Source organism: Dendropsophus ebraccatus, chromosome 2 (genome assembly GCF_027789765.1).
Source record: "Dendropsophus ebraccatus isolate aDenEbr1 chromosome 2, aDenEbr1.pat, whole genome shotgun sequence".
Classification (NCBI taxonomy): domain Eukaryota; kingdom Metazoa; phylum Chordata; class Amphibia; order Anura; family Hylidae; genus Dendropsophus; species Dendropsophus ebraccatus.
In genome coordinates this window covers 130,499,301-130,518,748 of record NC_091455.1, presented here as the reverse complement: position 1 = coordinate 130,518,748, position 19,448 = coordinate 130,499,301, and the positions used below count along the sequence as shown (strand labels likewise).

The following is a 19,448-nucleotide window of genomic DNA, read 5'->3' as shown; positions in this document are numbered from 1 at the left end:
TTCTGTGAAAACAGTACAATACAAGGGAAAGCATCCACCTAGGAAAGCTTGAGTAGGGATGGGGCAAAGCCCAACCAAATAACTGTAAAACCCTGAGAGGCTTAACGGTGACGCTCCATCATGGTAGAAGAGCGCCACTTAGGTTACCTGCATGAAATACCAGGTACCATCAGACCGACTATCCACTCGCTCTTAAAGTTCAGGGCGGCCTGGGTCGTGGTCTCGTGGTCGTGAGCCGAGGAACGCCGCCTTCGTCTCCGGGACTGCGCGGGACGCTGTGGGCCCGAGTAGCCTCTGCACAGAGGAGGCTGGGTGAAAGGCGGTAGAAGCGGCCAATCCGTAATGGAGACCTGTGGCAGCTGGAGCTCCATTAGCAATTGCGGTAGGTCATCTGGCGTGCGCAGGTGAAGTGTGCGGTTGTTGTGCTGGACCTGTAGCTGAAAGGGGTAGCCCCAGGAGTAGGGGATGTTCTTCTCACGCAGGAGAGCAAGCAGGGGGTGGAGCGCCCGTCTCTTCGCTAGCGTAGCTCGAGACAGGTCTGTGAGCAGCAATAGGTTGGCGCCATCAAAATCAACGGAGCCCACCTCCCGCGCCTTGCGCATTATGTCCTCCTTAAGCTGGAAATACTGAATTCTGCACACTATGTCCCTTGGTCTGGCTGGGTCGGTACTAGGTGGACCCAGAGTCCTATGGGCCCGGTCAATGTCCATAGGTGCTGTGGGCGGCTTGCCCAGAAGCATGTTAATTACTCCCTGCAGCGTCGGCATAATGTCTGGGGGTTTCACCGCCTCTGGAATCCCTCTCACTCGTATAATATTACGCCGATTTCTATTCTCGGCGTCATCCGCCATATCAAATAAAATCTGCAATTGTTGAGCATGCAAGTCCAGTTGCTGTTGCTGTGAGAGCTGGGCAGTCTGCAGCTTAGTAGTGGTTTGCTCTAGTGTATACACTGTGGAAGTTAGGGACATCAGGTCCTCCTTGAGGGATCTAATTTCTGCCTTGCATACAGCTTCCATTTTCCCTATGTACCCCTCCATGTCTGCCTTTGTAGGCATGGCCGCCATTTGTGATTGCAGTACCTGGAGCTCAGCCCCTTGCAGGGTAGCAGAGCAGTGCGGGGTAGTTCTGTGACAACGCCATGGAGGAGGATGAGGCGCTCCACGGCCCCGGAGAGCCGCACTGTGAGGTGGTTGGATCCGACCGGGCGGCCATCTTAACACGGCCTCGTGGCGTCGGTCCGGTAAAGAACCGCTGGATGCCGCTGCGGGTACGACCGGGAGTGGATGCCGGGACAATCGGGGAACGGGAGTGAGACTTCCCCCTCATGGAAGCACGTCTCGGCTGCTTTCAGATGCTGATGGTGCAGGTTAGGGCCGGCGGCAGGACGGAGCTCTCACTACACACATCCACTCGGCGCCATGTCCAGGCCACGCCCCCCGATTAATGATTTTAATAAATTGTATATCAGGAAAAAAAATTTATAAAAAGTGCTCACAATTTTTCTACTACACCAATATGATATTAATAAACACTAGAGATCATGGCGCAAAAAATTACACCCTGACCAGCCCTGTAGGTGGAAAAATAAAAGCGCTATAGCTCTTAGAAGGCGGGGAGGAACATTGCATTAATTTGACCCGTACATCCGGGCATCAAAGGGCTCTGTCTTGAAGGGGTTAATGTTGTACATTGTGTAATATTATTGTTTGTCTTACATGTTTTATATGTTTTTTTTAGTAGTCTTTTTAGTAGTTTATTTGTATTGGCTCTACCTGAGATGACCTGAAAGTAAAACAATAGGGTCATCTAGATACTGAGGTTGTTCTTTGTTATGACATGCTTGAGAAAGGCAACTTTATATATGGGTGTCAAAACGTGTGGCGCTTATTAATAAATTATTTGTGCTCCTCAATTGAAAGTCCATCTCTACTGCATCTATCACAGACTGTGGTAACCACTCACCTGCGCTTGGGATTTCATAGAGGATTAAGTGGCACGATAGGTCTGGATCGAGTGGTTCTGTCTTACATATTACATCTTACTATTACTATTGGAAGGCTTGTTTTGTCATTCACTGTCTCACCAGCATCTACAACAGGGGACATGTAACGTTACAAGCAGGCCATTCAAATAAATCAACAAGATAAGTTTACCAGAGCATTGTCCATAAGATCACCATATGTGCTAATGGAACAAATGGACAGGGGTTGTTACTGTAAGATGGCAGCTCTTTTAAAACTATGGAAAAAATATAAGTTAAAGGCTATGGGCACTTCATTATTACTGAGATCCGCTCATCAGCCTACTTCCGTTTAACTGAGTGCCGCTCTGTGCCGGTCCTCCTCGGGTGCTGGGAGAAGCTGCATCCAATCCTGGGAAACTTCTCTCAGTTACCCTGGACAGGATTCCACTTTTTTAAGCACCAGGGGAGGAGTGGCATGGAGCGGCAGTCAGTTAGAAGACAAGAGGCTGATGAGCAGATTGCAGAGATAACAGAGATAAGTGCTTTGCTTCTCTATTACTGTAAATCATCACTCATCTCTCATTGCTAACATAAGGCAGTATTTATATGTATGAACAATTATCACACATATGGATTGAAACACACACACATATATAAGACCAATGTTGACAGAGAATTTATAAATATTTAGAAATTTTATTTATTCTATATAAACTTGATATGGATTACAGATATGAAAAAAAAAAAAAAATTCACAAAGCCAGCTTGCCATAGTGACTGCACAGATTCTTGTAAACAGACAATATTCCTCCTTTATTTCTGTCATTTTCCTATTATCTGTGATGTGTTGGCCTTCTGCCATAGGATCATATTAACAAAGCATTGCAGGAGGTATTGATTAAGCAGAATTACCTCCTCCTGCTTCAGGGTACATCAAGGTCAATGCATGAAATCTTCTCTTTTAGTCACATTTCGGCTATATTCTGTGTCAGCTGGAAAATTCTGATCTTGTACTTCTTGTCTGTCATTGATTGGCTGGAAAGGACCTGGCAGTAGCATTCAGAACAAGGGTGGAATTATTCCATTTGTTTGCTGAAACAGGAATATTGGTTTCTACAGTGTGCTTGCAAGACCATATAATAAGGACTGATTGACAGCTTTCTCACTGTAGAAAACAGTGATTATGATCTGCCTAGGTAGCAAACCACCTGCAGACATCACACCTGCTTAGCAGCACACTGTGGTAAATCAGAGAAGACATGTGGTACTAAGAGGCACCGGCTGCTGGAAGATTTTCGGAAGTAGGGATGTCAATCAGAATACTTTGTCAAGCTGTTATAAGACTGTTATAAGACAGCTCACATCTCTTTAGATAAATCTTATATATTATTCCTTCAGTTAAAAATAGAAAGATGAGAATCTGTGCTGTAACATCTATATTACAATATGGGACTTAAGCTGAGCTGATAATGATTTCCAAAGATGCAAGTCGAAGATGATTTTAGTAAGAAGAAACTTGTCATTTGCTCCTACATCAGATACCTATCTGCCCCAAGAATTTATCTAATGCAAATGATCTTTTCTGTGTTGATCCATGCCACATACTCCTGTGAGACAAGTCTGCCAGCTGTATCGGCTATGCTTTCTTTACGTTAAATTAAGGCAAGAATGATATGGGACTAAAGTGATACTAATCCTCTTTGAGGAAAAGGGCATAACAATGTGTGGAGGCTTAAAGGCCATTCCTGCTCCATTGGGAATTCTGTGAAGAAAGGATATGCAAAATAGCTCTCACTCTACCTCAAAATATGTCAGTGTTCCACTCCAACTAGAAGTCGGAGAACATTGACTAAGGGTATACTGTATACCAAGCCCAAACTCTCTCCATAAGGAAAGAATACCCATCTACAGACAGCTGTTGCAGGGTTATTGCCCCTCATCTGAACAGAGCTTACAGAGTGCTTGCTATTTAGAGGTCTATAATGCCTTTGGTCCCCTGACAGTTGGCATCTCAACAGTCATGCAGCACCCTGCTCTGTACTGACGAGGGGCAATAACCCTGAAACAGCTGTCTGCAGATGAGAAGTCTTTTCTTTTGGCTTGGCATATATCCCTAGTCAATGTTATTTAACTCCTAGTTGGAGTTAAATGCTGAGTTGGAGGGGAAACCATCCTCTCAGGGTGATGTGTGAGAGCTATTTTGCATATCCTTACTTGGCAACAATGATGGAATTTCCTTGCAGCTATTGATAAAAGTTTTGAACAACATTGTCAATCCAGCTTTACGCTTCTAATACAGAAAAATATGGTAATATATAGCTCCTATACAAAGTGATGACCATGTCTTATTTATTGTCATGCTAACTCTACCAGGTTGGGGGGGGTGCTTTCTAGCAGAATGTTACCCTGCTTAAGAAAAATGAGTCCTAAATGGAGGAGCCTCCCCTTTTTATGATGTTTAGTGCCTAAACAGGGCTTGTGGACTGGGATCTGCCATGATGGGTCATCCCATTTTAGACATGCTCAGCCTAAATTTGTACTAATAAAATAAAGGAATTATGGCAATAGCCAGTAAGGAATGGGAAAACAAGACATTTAAGTCTTGACAAGACCCATTTTCTTTCTATAACCCAGTGAATAGTTTGTAGTGAGCTGTTTAATCTTAGATCTTAGAATCTAGTTGTTAGGTTATATATAATTAGCAACCCGAGCAGTGGTGGGTAACCTGTGGCCCCTTAGCTGTTTTAAAACTACAATTTCCATCATGCCTTGACAGTCACATCCAAACCTTTGGCTTTAAAGACATGATAGAATGAGTAGTTTTGCCAAAGGTAGAGGGCCACAAGTTTTCCACCACTGAACTAGAGTATTTAAACATGACCGAGCTGTTTTGCTCAAAGCTCAACAGAGAAAATCAGATCAGACGGAATAGAAATCGGATCCAATCAGACAATATTTCTGCAGGTGATACATAGTAATTCATGGCAGTCTTCAAGTCTTCCAGAGCAAGAGACATTTTCATAGAGTGACTTCAAACTCTGGCTCACAGAAGAAGGGCCTGAGAAATGTGACCCCCTCACAATTTTTAAGCTTAGGTAAGGTTAAGTAACATTACTGTACTTTGATGCAGTGCATTGTGGAAATTCTTTTTACAGCCATCTATTGTACTTTACTAATTAGCGACATATTGTGTGATAAAATGTTAATGCTCTGCTGACAGTCATTAGGAAGAAAGCATGGAGCTCTTAAAATTTAATATCCATAAGGATCACAGTTCCCTTTAAAAGACAGCTATGGCTACTTAATGTTGTAGTTTTGTCTCCAGAAGGAAGTGTTTTTATTTTTATTAAAGTTGTCCAATAAAGTTGGCCTGCGGAAGGTCTACTTTATTAGATATCAATACCTTAACAGAGTAGGTTTAAGTAAATGTGGAAGTGCACTTTCATTTATGTAACCATATCAAAGGAAATAATGCATTGTAGGTGCTAACAGGGAAAGGATAATTGAATTCAATACATCAGCAAAAAGCCTTCCTGCATACTGTCACACTGCTAGAAAATTACAAACAAGGGAGAATTTGTCAGTTTAAGCAAATTGCTATTTTGTGGCTTATCTTAATTCCCTTTTGATGGTGATACGGGTTTTACCAAATTAGAAAGCTAACTGCATAAATTGTAATATAGTCAGCATGTTTTTAATCCCAATTGACTAGCTGGACAGCTCTTTAAAAGCCAAATTCGATTTTTCACTCAGCATTATAGTAAATGGCTATACACATTTTTTTTTATATAATTTATTTAACATGTAGCTATGGATGTGATCAACTAACTGACCAAAATGTCACCAGCTACAACATTTTAGCATTTTTTAGTTAAAAAAGTTTTTACATGGAATTATTCCCTTGACCCCTATGAAAAGGGAATCTGTTTAACCTAGTGTGTAATAACAAAAGGGTAAAAGATAGGCGTTAAAAGTACCTTCACAGGCAACAATTGGCACACCGCACAGGTCCCATAGCAGTTGCATGGTCTGCCTTCATGGTAGCTACGTTGCTATTACAAACCTAGGTAGATGCTTAGATAAACTAGGTAAGGGATGTCTCTATAGAATGACATTTGAGTTATGAGTTACACTTCAAGACATGATACTTTATAGATTGTGCTGACATTTAGGATAAATTGATTGACAAATAAGCATTTGATCACTGAGGGTCATTTTACAATTTTTATATAGTGATTGGCTGCCAGGGAAACCTGAGAGAAGGAGGGATGATTTGGTAACAGAAAAATTAACCTTATGAGAGTAAGCATAAATAAAGGCAAAAAAGCTACTTCCTCTCCAAAAACTGGTAGAACTCAAGTACTCGAATACTACATAACAGGCTTCTTCAAAAACCCTTTTGTGATGTTTACACTGCAACGTATTCTGTGTCAACAGACCAACAATGGAGTGTGCTGTGCAATGAGGGCTAACATATGCACATAAATAACCAGAAACCACAAAAAAAGCATATGCATACCACAGGTTGCACATCAAAAATCAATAATCTCTATTAAAAATATCCTAGACATGAATCTAAAATGAGCAGAATATAGGAGACAAGCCTCCTCTACTGACCATGAACAGTATGAAAAACATGTAAAGCATAGGAAACTGTATCCTGCTTGCGTCCAAGACAGGATACCCCATACTGACCCAAGACCCTACTGCACAACATGGATTACCAAAGAGTAATAAATAATGCAGTTATTACCAAAAATGAAGTCTGATGAAAAAGTTATACCACCAAGTGTGGGATCGAAAAATGAGAAGACCATAGGAAGTCGTGATGGCTACAGAACATGTGGGGTGCTTGTCCCACCTGACCTGGCTTTCAGATGTTAAACCTGTTGTTATGCATATGCTTGCTTTCTTTTTTGTGATTTCCAAATTCTGTGTCAACATATGCTGTTGAACTTATTTTCTATTTTAAAATATATTTTTATGGTCTAAAAACATTTTCCCATAGTTCTTTATTTAAAAAGTTTGTTCCGTTTTATATGCAGCCTGCTTTGGCACACTGCAGGCTGCTTAGTTCAGAGTGACAACTATTAGAATTCCATCTTCTAAGCTGATTTATGGCTGACCCTTGATCCCGTTCTTAACTTAGCTTAGATGTTCATTCTGGTGGTGTAGGTGGTGTGGGGGATGGGGAGGGAAGATGCTGGCGACTGAGCCATCAGGCAACTCCTCTGATGGATTTTACTTTGAATAGGACAGAGCTGCCTGTAATATATGTGAAAGCATGTAGGAAGCAGAAGAGAAATTGAGCCACATATTAAATAGAACATATAGGAAAATAGTTTTTACACCATAATAATGTCAAAGCAATCATAACAAAACAGCAATAAAAAATTTCTTTAGCCTTTAAATACAATGGACTGGCTGATATTTACCAACCTGTGTGAAACACAAACTGGTGTGATTTGCCCATACCAACCAATCACAGCTTAGCTTTTAGATCTTTACAAGCTCCGGTAAAATAAAACCTAAGCTGTGATTGGTTGCTGTGGATAATGAACACCAGTTTTTGTTTTACATAGATCAAAAAAACAGAACCATTATTTTTCTTCCTCAGAATAATCTTTTAAAATCTTGAATTACTAGCCACATATTTCTGTTAAAATGTTAAGGAATAAAGTGTCCCTTGGGTTTGAAACGTGTGTCATTGTGGGAGATGATCATGTCACTTACACATATTTTGTTTTGTAGTGACAAAATGTTTCCTGCCTTTGGTTTTGGTGCCAGAATACCTCCAGATTATAAGGTGATTTATTTTACGATTTACTGCTTAAATCAATATGTACACACTTTCATTATTCCTTACTAAACCTCATAAAGTAGTGGTGTCATAAAGCAAAGAAGGTAAAATCAGATGTGTACCACATACATACTGTATATCTAAAGGAAGATAAACATGCTGTTTTTAGTAAAGTAGCTTACATCCCTGTACTGCTTTTCTCTCCCATGGATCTATGCACTATTTGGTTTCCTCTCTGAACTGTGACCCTGCTGTTGCCATACAGCAGTGTACACACTTTACCACAATGACCTTGCCTGCATGTGAAGTGAAAACCAACTGCCAGTACTAATGGGACAGATCAGGAGACTGCAACTGAACTGAGTTGAGGTGATCCAACTTAGTAGATGTCAAGTTATCCAAATCCAAGGGCAACAGGTTATCAAAACAAAGCAGGCACATGGGACATTAGTAAGTCTATAGCTTTCAAAAATGCATTAAAAAAATGCTTGTACATTTGAAAAATGTTTAATTTAACATAATTCATCAGTATAGACCTAGCTTTGTGGTACGTACATGAAAACAAAAAACATTTTGGAATATTATATTTCAGGTCTATTTTATGCGTCTGCCCCTTAGACCTATGGAGTTTTTGTGACTCCCTATGATACTAAGAACAAATGGACTGTAGTATTTGGTTAGCGATAATAAACATCCTCAACTTAAAGGGCTCTAGAAAGTGTTTTGCTGCTGCAATGGTGGCCATTCACTAAATTTCCACAGTGTGTGAACATAGACTTTCTGTGTTTTTAATCCACTTCTGGTTTTGGTTACAAAATACTAACCAAAAATACTGGGTGGGAACATAGCCATAGGCTGTATTCATGTTTTCCCAGACTTCCCAGGGCTGCATCAAACTTCCTTAGCCACCAGTATACAAATACCGAACAGCTGGACTCAAGCATGCTCTAAATGCGCTCCTCTCTAGTTCCCACTATACTGTTACCTGTGACACAGAACCCTAAAAGTATTCCTGCAAAATGTGCACCAGAAATGGCACTCTTTTTCTTCTGAACCCTGCTGTGTGGCCTAACAGCAGTTTATGGTCACATATGGAGTTCTGCTGTACTCAGAAATTGTTATACTAATTTCAGGGTGCTTATTCACCTATGTTTCTTTTGAAAATAAGAAGTCTTAAACCAAATATTACTTTTCCTGTAATATCTAGTTATTTTATAAGTACATTCGCTTAGCATAGTCTGCACTTGGTGAAACTGGTGTCAAATGGTGTAGTCAATCCTTTCTATTGCCGATGCCCTTGTCTGCTGTAAATCCCAAAGCAAACTGGCAAAACAGATCAACGTACATGCAGGTTGTAGGGCTCTCCTCTGGGTAAACGTGGTCACAGGGGACCCATGTTTTTCATGTACCTTCACACAACACATAGTGCAAGCAACTAAACACATGAGAAAACACGACGGCATCTATAATTATGATTCTACTGTCTGTAATTTGCATCCAAGCAATCAATCATCAAACTATTGTGAATAAAGACCTGGTTTACATTAACACTAAAACGATCACATGCTTACTGATCTATTATGTGCGTCACTTTTGCTTCTATTTTCCATAAATTAAGGCTTCCCTATTAAAATATATAACATTGGGTAAAGGGTTTATTTCTTTTTTCACATTGTCCTGCATAAGGGATGCATCTGCTTTTTATGAGATTGTGAATTACTGTAGTCCTTTTATCTTTCATGTATAGTCTATCTATTACACCCTATGGCTATATTCACACAGTATTTTTGCTCAGTATTGGTCAGTATTTTTTAACGAAAACCAGGATTGGATTGAAAACACAGATAGGCCATGTTCACCGACGCCTTTTAATGGCAAATAGTTGCTGTTATTTTAAAACAATGGCCGTTGTTTTGAGTTAACGGCCATTATTTGCCATTAAATGATGGCCATTCACTCAATTTGAATAGTGTGTGGACATAGCCTTTGTGTGTTTTCAATTCACTGCTGGTTTTGGTTGCAAAATACTGACCAAAATAATATGCAAAAATACTGTGTGTGTGAATGTAGCCTTACATTCGATTTTCAGACCTGTGTTTGGCTGTAAATACATTACTATATATGAAGCTCTAAAGCTTTACTTATCTTTCTTTTTCCTTTTTATAAAGGTTTCCCATGATTTTGCAATAAATTTTAATGAAGACAACCCTGAATGTGCAGGTAAAATGTAATCTCTATGGTTGTAATGTTGTACAGTGGTGCCTTGGATTACGAGCATAATTCGTTCCGGGACCATGCTTGTAATCCAAATCTACTCTTAAACCAAAACATATTTTACCATAAGAAATCACTGATATGCAGACAATTGGTTCCACACCCCAAAAATAATGATTTTATTATTCTGAATAATATGTAAAACAGATGAAACAAACATTCAGAAACAGCAGAATATGTGATATTATAAGTTACTGTACAGGAATGGAGAGGATGGGAAACGCAAGGGCTGACAGAGACTGTAGGGAGTATGAAGCAATGAGCAGGGCAGATGTGGGCACATACATGCAGCACTCTCTGTCCGGGGAGAGAGGGGTTACAGCTATGAAGAGATTACCCCCACAGTCCTGTCCCCTGATGCAAGCCCCAGCCTGAAGTTGATCTGCTATGATTTGGAAGGTGAGGGAGACTTCCTGGGTCAGAGTACAGTGCTGTAGACCCCGCTATACAGACCATGTCCCTCCCCCACTTGCGCTCCCACCCAGTACAGGGAGCTCTTAAACCAAAGCAATGCTCTTAAACCAAGTCACAATTTTGAAAAACTGTGAGCTCTTAAACCAAAACGCTCTTAAACCAAGTTACTCTTAAACCAAGGTACCACTGTATATTGTATTGTGTATGGGAAAGGAAAGGATGAAGTAATGAAAATAGTTTTTTTTAAGTCATTTGATTTGTTTCCGTGTGTGTCATTAGTCAAAACCATGTCTACATTCTAAACAGGAAAAGCACTGGGAGTTGAATAACAAAATATAACTCATATGATATACTGATAGAAAGCCTGTCCCAGAACGGTGACTGTAATAAAAAAAAAGGTGCATCCACTGAAGGTCAGAGTTCTTGTCCTATAAGGATTCTTGGCTTTGTGTGGAACCCCACCTAATTTCCTTACAGAAAGGCAGATGGGAAGAAGCTCAACTTGCTCCTGGGAACAAAGTTTCTTGACCAGATAAATCACTTCACCCATCTATTCTGACTCCTCAAAAAGAATCCTGGTCCTAAACAGTGATACTGCTGATCTGTTGGGTACAAGCTAAACAGTTATCAGTCCTGCCTCCACATTGCAATAAAGTCATTGTAACAGGAGCTGCTCTCCTGGTTTGTACCATCCACATCACGGTGTACATTCATAATGGTTGCTGAATGTGAGTGTAGCAGGAGCCACTCTGATGAGTTAGTAGCACAGCATTGTTCCCCCTCAATCCCTACCCCCAGATGGTGCCCTCTACAGTCTAAACAAATAGGTGTCAGGTTTCCTTCTATTGGCCCTTATATCTTAATGGCTTAAATGGGCACTGTCACTAACAATAATTGTTAAATCAGCAGGGCAGGTAATATATATCAACTATGAAATTAACTTTATTTTTTACCTGTTTTCTATGTAAAATAAAATGTTATAAAATTGGCCACTAGGTGTTTCACTTACTGGGAAATGGCAGTCCGGGCTCCATCACTAATACCATTTGGTCTTAAGTAACAGCAAAAACAGACCAAATGCAGGAAGTGTTGTTAGTTGGCCCAGTAATGATGAATGCCGATTGGCCGGCAGCACCCCTGGTCCTGTCATTAACCCACAGTGGTACCCTGGTCTTTGAGTTAATCCCTAATGGTGCCCTGCTCCTTGAGTTAATCCCCAATGGTGCCTCTCGTTTGTTTCAAATAAAAAAAACAAAAAAAACATCCTACTCATCTTTGCTGCAACGCTGGCTGGGACCCTCCTGTGTCTGGTGGCCGCCGCAAGTCAAAGTTATACAATCTGCAGCACCTGCCAGACAAAGGAGGGCAATCTACGCGAACATGCTCCCGGGGCCGAAAGAGAGGATCTTAAGGACCAGAGGTTCCCTACCCCTGGCTTATACAGTCTGCACAGTTCTGACCAGGCAGACATCATGGAGCACACCAAAACAATAAAAAAAGTTCCACATTTGTATCTACTATCTACGTATGTATATATATATATTTTTTTTTTGTCTGTATATGTTACAGTAATTGGATGAAGTAGTTTTTATTCTTTTCCGATTAGCTGCAAAGGTCCCATTCACAATAGGTTTTGTGCCCTCCACTTGACTGTAAAAGTGTTCACTTTCTGTGCAGTACTCAAAACATGGTTGGCTATACTTCTGAGCACACGCAGCATATATGTTTGGGAAATAAGCTGAATGCAGTACAGGCAGAAATGTAATGTAAATGTAGCTTTATATATCCACCATTAGCTGGTCCTAGTTCCTTCATGATGTCAGATAAATCCATCAGCATACTAACCAGTATATCCACTGGATTACAGCAGGAGCTCAGTTATAGTACACAGTTGGGTTCCTGCTACTGTTATTGGAACATAACTGCCAGCAGTAACACCTCAGAGGTTGTGGTCAATAGCTATTGCGGAGCCTAAAGTGTTTGCTACAACTGTGTGATTTTGTTACTTAGAATCAATGTCGCTGATTGACTGCTGGTCTCAAGCAGCAGAAAGGCCGAAGCACCCTTGGCTATATAGTATATGGAAACAGTGGTATACATCATATATAGGGTCCCACTGTAAAGACATACAGTGTACTCTTTATAGAAAAGTGAAACATATTATACTTTTCCATACAATCCTTTGAGTTGGGTAGAGGGTGCCCTATTATTACGTTCAGCATAGTGCAAAAACAAGATGTGAACACAGCCTCACATACTTTGGTAAGTTCATTTATACTCCTAACAGTCCTAACAAAAATCCACATATGTTACGTTGTATAACAGCAAACTCTACTTACAGAATAACAAACTCCACACCTCTGCAGCATCTGTACATAGCCAGTACAGTATCTTATTACATACTAGCCCTATTCTGCACGGCATCCCTGATATTTGGATAGTATGTGTACCTTTTCTAATACTAAAGAACAGATGCATGTGTTTATTTTACATTACCAACAGCAGCTGATGCAACATGGCCCGCTCCCATCTGTTGCACAGCCGCAAGTAATTTTGTGCCTTACAATATTTTTGTACAGATAAAAGTAACAATAAGATAAAAGTAACAACAATAGATGCAAGCATTCTAAAGAACACATCCCTACCAACTTTTCTAAGCAAGGTCAATTCATCGTAAATACCCCCAGCAACCCAATGCGATCAGCGAGAAGGATTCTCAAATGAGCCTCTGCCAACTGAAAATTAGCTTTTATATGCTAAGAATCAGGACCACTCTGCACAATGCGACTTTTCTGTTTATATTGGATACATTTCTGAAATAGCATCACATTCGTGAAAGCCCTGTCCATATGGACTGCCACTACAAAGACCATCCAGACTGACTGAGACCTATAGCTTTTTAGATCCAAATCCTCCTGGTGCAGAAACAGAATGCAAAATGTACAATACATATTTGTGCACAGGCAATTTTATATCCGTGGTACCATTTCATTGAATGTGATCACCATGTAGAAGATTAAAGGGATAATGCAGAGAAAATCTTTTTCTTTCAAATCAATCAGAAAATTATATGGATTTGTAATTTACTTCTATTTAAAACATCTCAAGTCTTTCAGTACTTATGAGCTGCTGTATGTCCAGCAGGAAATGTTTTTTTTTCTGTCTGACACAGGTCTCTCTGCTGACATCTCTGTCACTATGGTGATTAGCTACTGCTGTGAACAGTTCCTGTCTCGGACAGAGGTGGCACCAGAGAGCACTCAGACTAGGAAAGCTCTTCCTGCAGGACATACAGCAGCTGATAAGTACGCAAAGACTTGAGATTTTTAAATAAAAGTAAATTACAAATCTATATAACTTTCTGAAACCAGTTGATTTGAAGATTTTCACTGGACAACCCCTTTAAAGCGCAAATACAGCTGAACTGAATATTACAATACTAACATAGTCAAATAACAACATATAGGAGATAAATTCAATTTTATTTGCTATTTAAGAAATATATACAGTAGTATTACATATTTCATTTCCTTGCAAAATAGTCAAAGGACACAGCTGAGTTTGCTATCGTACCTGCTTTTTGGGATATTATATACATTGAAGCCAATGTCTCAAGGTCCCGTAGTAACCAAGTCTTGTGGTGGCTACAAGTAAAGGCTTATAGGAGTCATTATTGAGGGCCATCTAGAGCCAAAAACACGTGGGTTTCTCCTGTTGTGTTGTGTATAACTATGATTTTAATGAAAAGTGAATATAGATGGACTGTTTTTAGATATAATCTTCATGGAACATCTGTAACGATGTTACTTTTTAATTGTTTCATCTGTCTTAAAGGAGGCATGTCAAACTGTTAAATCTTCACAAATACATCCTTTCATACATGTAGTTCTGCAGTGCTTTAGGAAGTACATTGCGGGGTTCACAATATATTTTTTATATCTAAGAAGCATGCTTTTACCTTTTTCTTTTGTAGGTATACAAGGAGTGGTAGAGGCCTATCAGAATTGTCTGCCCAAGTTACAGCTGTATGGACCAACCAACATTGCTCCCATTATTCAGAAAGTGGCAAAGTCGGCCTCAGAGGAGACCCACACAATGGAAGCCACGGTGAGCCACAGAAATACTAATATTTACTATACTTCTAGCACTATATTTTTTACATTTAGAGGGGGGCCTGACCAGACCCTACCCATCAAACTGATACCAACACCAGACCCACTGAGTTCCCACATACATTAGACAAGACCTCAAAATGAATTCAGACTTCAGTCCAGACTTGAAAATTATTTAAAGCTTTGATCAGACCACAAAATTATTTCCAACGACACCCCCACCCCCTCAGTTTACTACCAGAACCTGGTACTGCAGTGCCCAGAGATTTAAAGAAAAAAGTAACCTGAAGGAAATGGCCAGGAGAATGCTGGTGTTCCTTACTGGATTTGATTTAAGAACAAATTCAAAGAGGAGGGTCTAGACCGACTACTTGGGGGGGGGGGTGTATTATGCCTTTCACCTGGTGCAGACTAACACTTTGCACAGACATTTCACAGGGTGCATCACTCCTGGGCAGCTGGGGGTGGGGGTGGGGGGCAATCCGGAAAATTTCTGAGTAAGATGTGCTGTCTTCTGCCGGTGCACCTCCATAACTGGTCGCCTGGTCCTCCTTGTAGTGATTCAATCAGGGCGCTCTGGCAGACAGACATCACATCTAACTTAGAAATTTCTGTGTGCTTTCTGTCTGTCAGAGCGCCCCTGGCTGCCCTCCTTCCGCAGTGGTGTCGCCTGGAGGGATGGGAGGCTGTAGGATTTAGTCTATATCACCTTTAGGGGGCCCTTTTCAGACAGGGCACCATCTAACCTGAGGCCAGCCCTGGTTTTTAGCATATCAATGCCGGTATTTGCAATATTGCTAGAAATAAGTAGTTGCTCTGTGACATTGTTGGGACTTCTCTGAAGCTAACACTCCTTGAAACAGAACTCTGGCAGCTGTGATTGTTCTAATATAAAATGTTTGAAAAGGTTTACCCTTATTCATACAATGTCCTGTGTTTGCAAAATAGCTTTCTAGCTTCACACATTTGAGAGACCCTTGCTATTATAGGTTACAATATATTTAAATTTACAATAAGCAGCTGCAATTATATAATAATTAATACAATACAATGGTATAGGTACACAAGATTTTATAATTTCATGACCACACTGTCAGGTTTGTCTGGATTCTCATTTTAATATGCCCCAAACAGATTGTGGTGTGTGTGTGTGTGGGGGGGGGGGGGGGTCTTAGGAGCAGACACCTGCTGTTAGTTTACATGCCAAAATCAACAGCGATTATGGCAAAATGACAGCTGCCACATGCATTGGGTGACTGATCGACAACCCTGCAAGGCAATCACTGGATGTTGATCAGTTAAGAAGGAAAGCAGAGTTCTTTGGTTGGCCTCCGTGCCAGCCATACTTGTTCAAGACCAGTCTCCAGATGACCAGGAACACTTGCAAGTATTAACTAACAGTGGCCCACCAGTCTTTTACAAGTACAGCACACAAGAGAGGGCAGCAATGGGAAAACAGCAAACTGATTGGCAATAATTCAATGGGGGGTTACCCCAAGCTGTGACTATTATATGCTGCTTCAGCCAAATAAATTTGGCTGTCATTCATATTAGATAACTGTGAGGAGTATTTTAAAAAAAATATATATTGTAACCCATGTCATTGGATAAGATTGCAAGAGATGTAGAAAAAAACACATGTAAATGGCTGTTTACATAACTTTTACTGCTATTTTATCACAAAATACATTTTATCTGAAGGACGTTTTGTTTTCTCTTGTACCAATTTATGCTTTTAATATGAAATATTTATCACTAGTTTTGTATTTGTTCACTTGCAGCAATACTTCATCTTGCTCATCTTAACAGATGGAGTTATCACAGACATGGCTGACACCAGGGAAGCCATAGTTCACGCCTCTCATCTTCCTATGTCAGTCATCATTGTCGGTGTGGGAAATGCTGATTTCAGTGACATGCAGATGTTAGATGGAGATGATGGAATACTGAGGTCACCAAAGGGAGAGCCTGTACTCCGTGATATTGTTCAGTTTGTGCCATTCAGAAATTTCAAACACGTATGTATTCTTACTAAACTAAAAAAAAAAAAAAAATGTGACAGATGGTGCGGGGCATTTATCAGTCAGTCTATGATACAGACATATATTAGATTGCTGTGTGAATTATGGGGTACATGAATGATATTCTTCACATACCAACAAACATTCTAAATATTAACATAAACACATTCAGTTCACATAGTATTTCTGTCAGTCTTTTGGTCATTTTTTTTTTTGCAAAAACGGATTGTAAAAACGTAGTGGGAACCCACTCTTAAGAACTCCTAAGTAAAAACATATAATATAAATCCTATATTATGCTGTCATAATTCACCATTTGTGTTGTGAATAGAGATGAGCGAACCTCAAGCATGCTCGAGTCCATCCGAACCTGAACTTTGGCATTTGATTAGCGGTGGCTGCTGAAGTTGGATAAAGCTCTAAGGTTGTCTGGAAAACATGGATACAGCCGAAGACTATATCCATGTTTTCCCACATAGCCTTAGGGCTTTATCCAACTTCAGCAGCCCCCGCTAATCAAATGCCGAACAATCGGGTTCGGATAGACTTGAGCATGCTCGAGGTTTCCTCATCTATAGTTGTGAACTTTCTTTTTCAAGTCTGTTGACACTTATACATTTATAGAGAACACAGAGATTAAGCACTGTGGATCCATTTTATTTCTATTCCCTCTTTTCCTTCTTCTAGTCATATACAACCTCATTAAGAAGGATCGGATGCATCTTGGTCCATTTCTCCCATATTCCAGGGGTTGCCCTATACTGTACTCATCTAAAGTTTTCTCCATTCAGCTGTATTATTATTTCTGTATTTACAATCTTGCTCAATGAACAAAACAATGAAAAGTAAAAAAATCATGTTAATCCAGCAATGAAGCTAGAGAATGTCCAGAGGATGTGAATGTGTAGTACAGTGGTGGCTTGGATTACAAGCACAATTAGTTTCGGGACTGTGAGTTCGAAATCTAAATCACTCTTAAACCGAAGCCAATTTTTCCATTAAAAATCATTGAAATGCAGACAATTGGTTCCACACCCCAAAAAAATGTTGTTGTTTTTTTTAAAGCAAACATTTAGAAAGCTGGATGTGTCATATTATAAGTTACTGTAGAGTATAGCCAAGCAGCATGTGGAGTATATTGTATAGTAAGTGCATAAAAATGAAAAAAAAAAAAAACAGCAGCAGTTTGTAGATACAGAATGGAGGTGCAGATCCCCATAATGCAGGAATGTAGTTCAACAGGCTAGCATAGAGAAACAGGGCTGCTGACAGAGGTCTGTGTGGTCACATGATCACAATGGGGAAGGGTTATGTGTTCAGCATGTACCAATGTACCAATCAGGAAGTGAGAATCACAGAGCTGTGCAGGAGGACAGTGACTGAAACTTTTCTATACAGCAGTGTGAATGACTGAGTGTAAGTGCAGGCACATTATAGCAGCAGTGTGTATAGCTGAGTGTAAGTGCAGGCACATTATAGCAGGAATGGAAAGCATGGGCAACACAAGGGCTGTAAGAGACTGCAGGGAGCATGAAGAAATGAGCAGGACAAATGTGGGCACATAAATGCATGAGGATCCATCTAGGTTATTGTGGGTGACCATACACAATTGATAGCTATATACTGTGTAAGAGAAAGTATCCAGTGCTGCCCAAATATAAAATTTTGTCTTTCTGTGTGTTCATTGGATTTGTTCCAAGGGTGCCTAGAAGGCCAATCCATCTTCTTGTTATTTTGCTTAAAGTGACACTGTCAACCCCTACTGTATATACTTCATCAGATAATATTTTATCCAACTTCCTTAATTCTACCTCCCTATCTGATTCTTGGCGTCATCTACACCCAGATGGTAGAGAATACTCTTTTTACTCTGACTCCCAAACTGCCTGGTCAAGAATAGACTACTGTTTAGTGTCACCGGACTCTCTTGGCAGAGTAGAAGACTCTGAAATTCATGATATAGTTTCGGATCACTCCCCTGTTAGTTTACAATTAAGAAACATTTTTCAGAAGGGATCTGATATTATTTGGAGATTTCCTTCTCATTTAGCTAGTGATGAATCATGTATCAAACTATTAAAAAAATGGTGGTCAGACTTTTATTCTAACAATGCTGAACATACACAATCCCCAATACTTTTCTGGGAGACTGCAAAAGCAGTTCTAAGGGGCCAAATAATTTCTTATGTGGCTGCCCAGAAACGTGAAGCACGTAAAAACTATCTTCAACTTTCCCAAGATCTGCGCTCTACATACACTCTTTTCCTGTCTTCCCCTACAGATGACAATAAATCTAAATGGACAGCAGCTAGACAAGCTTTCGAAATTGCACAGGAAAAACTCAATGCTATATAGAGAGATTAATACATATCCCGTTTATTCTGCTATGGTAATAAATCAGGAAAAATGTTAGCTAACCTTGCTAAAGGACGTAGACCTACAACACATATCCCTGCTCTCAAAGATACAGCGGGTAATATACAAAAAGATCCTAAAGTCATATCACAACTTTTACAAAATGTTACCGCTCACTATATTCCAAAGATAGGCTTGATCTAGCTGCTGGTAAGAACTTTCTAGAGTCATTAACTCTACCTTCTCTTGATACCCCTTCTCTTGATTCTCTCAACGCCCCAGTCACATTGAAGGAAATTACTGCCACTATCTCTACACTTAAAAATAACAAAGCTCCAGGCCCTGACGGCTATAGTGCAGAATTTTATAAATCTATGTCTTCTGTCATCTCCCCCACTCTTCTTTCTACTTTCCAAACTATTCTGACTGACCATCACATGCTCCCCTCGGGAGATACTGCATATATCAAAATACTACACAAACAGGGGAAGGATCCGACATCTCCT

General features: G+C 40.1%; 1 protein-coding gene across 1 annotated transcript in view; it reads left to right on the top strand.

The window, feature by feature from the left end:
• CPNE4 (copine 4) overlaps positions 1–19,448 on the top strand; it is a 282,805-nt gene that overhangs the window by 250,420 nt on the left and 12,937 nt on the right. Inside the window, exons 12-15 of the mRNA XM_069958337.1 lie at positions 7,718–7,772; positions 9,935–9,986; positions 14,428–14,561; positions 16,348–16,584. Of these exons, the coding sequence (XP_069814438.1) occupies positions 7,718–7,772; positions 9,935–9,986; positions 14,428–14,561; positions 16,348–16,584 (478 nt within the window). The remainder of the gene's footprint in view (positions 1–7,717; positions 7,773–9,934; positions 9,987–14,427; positions 14,562–16,347; positions 16,585–19,448) is intronic.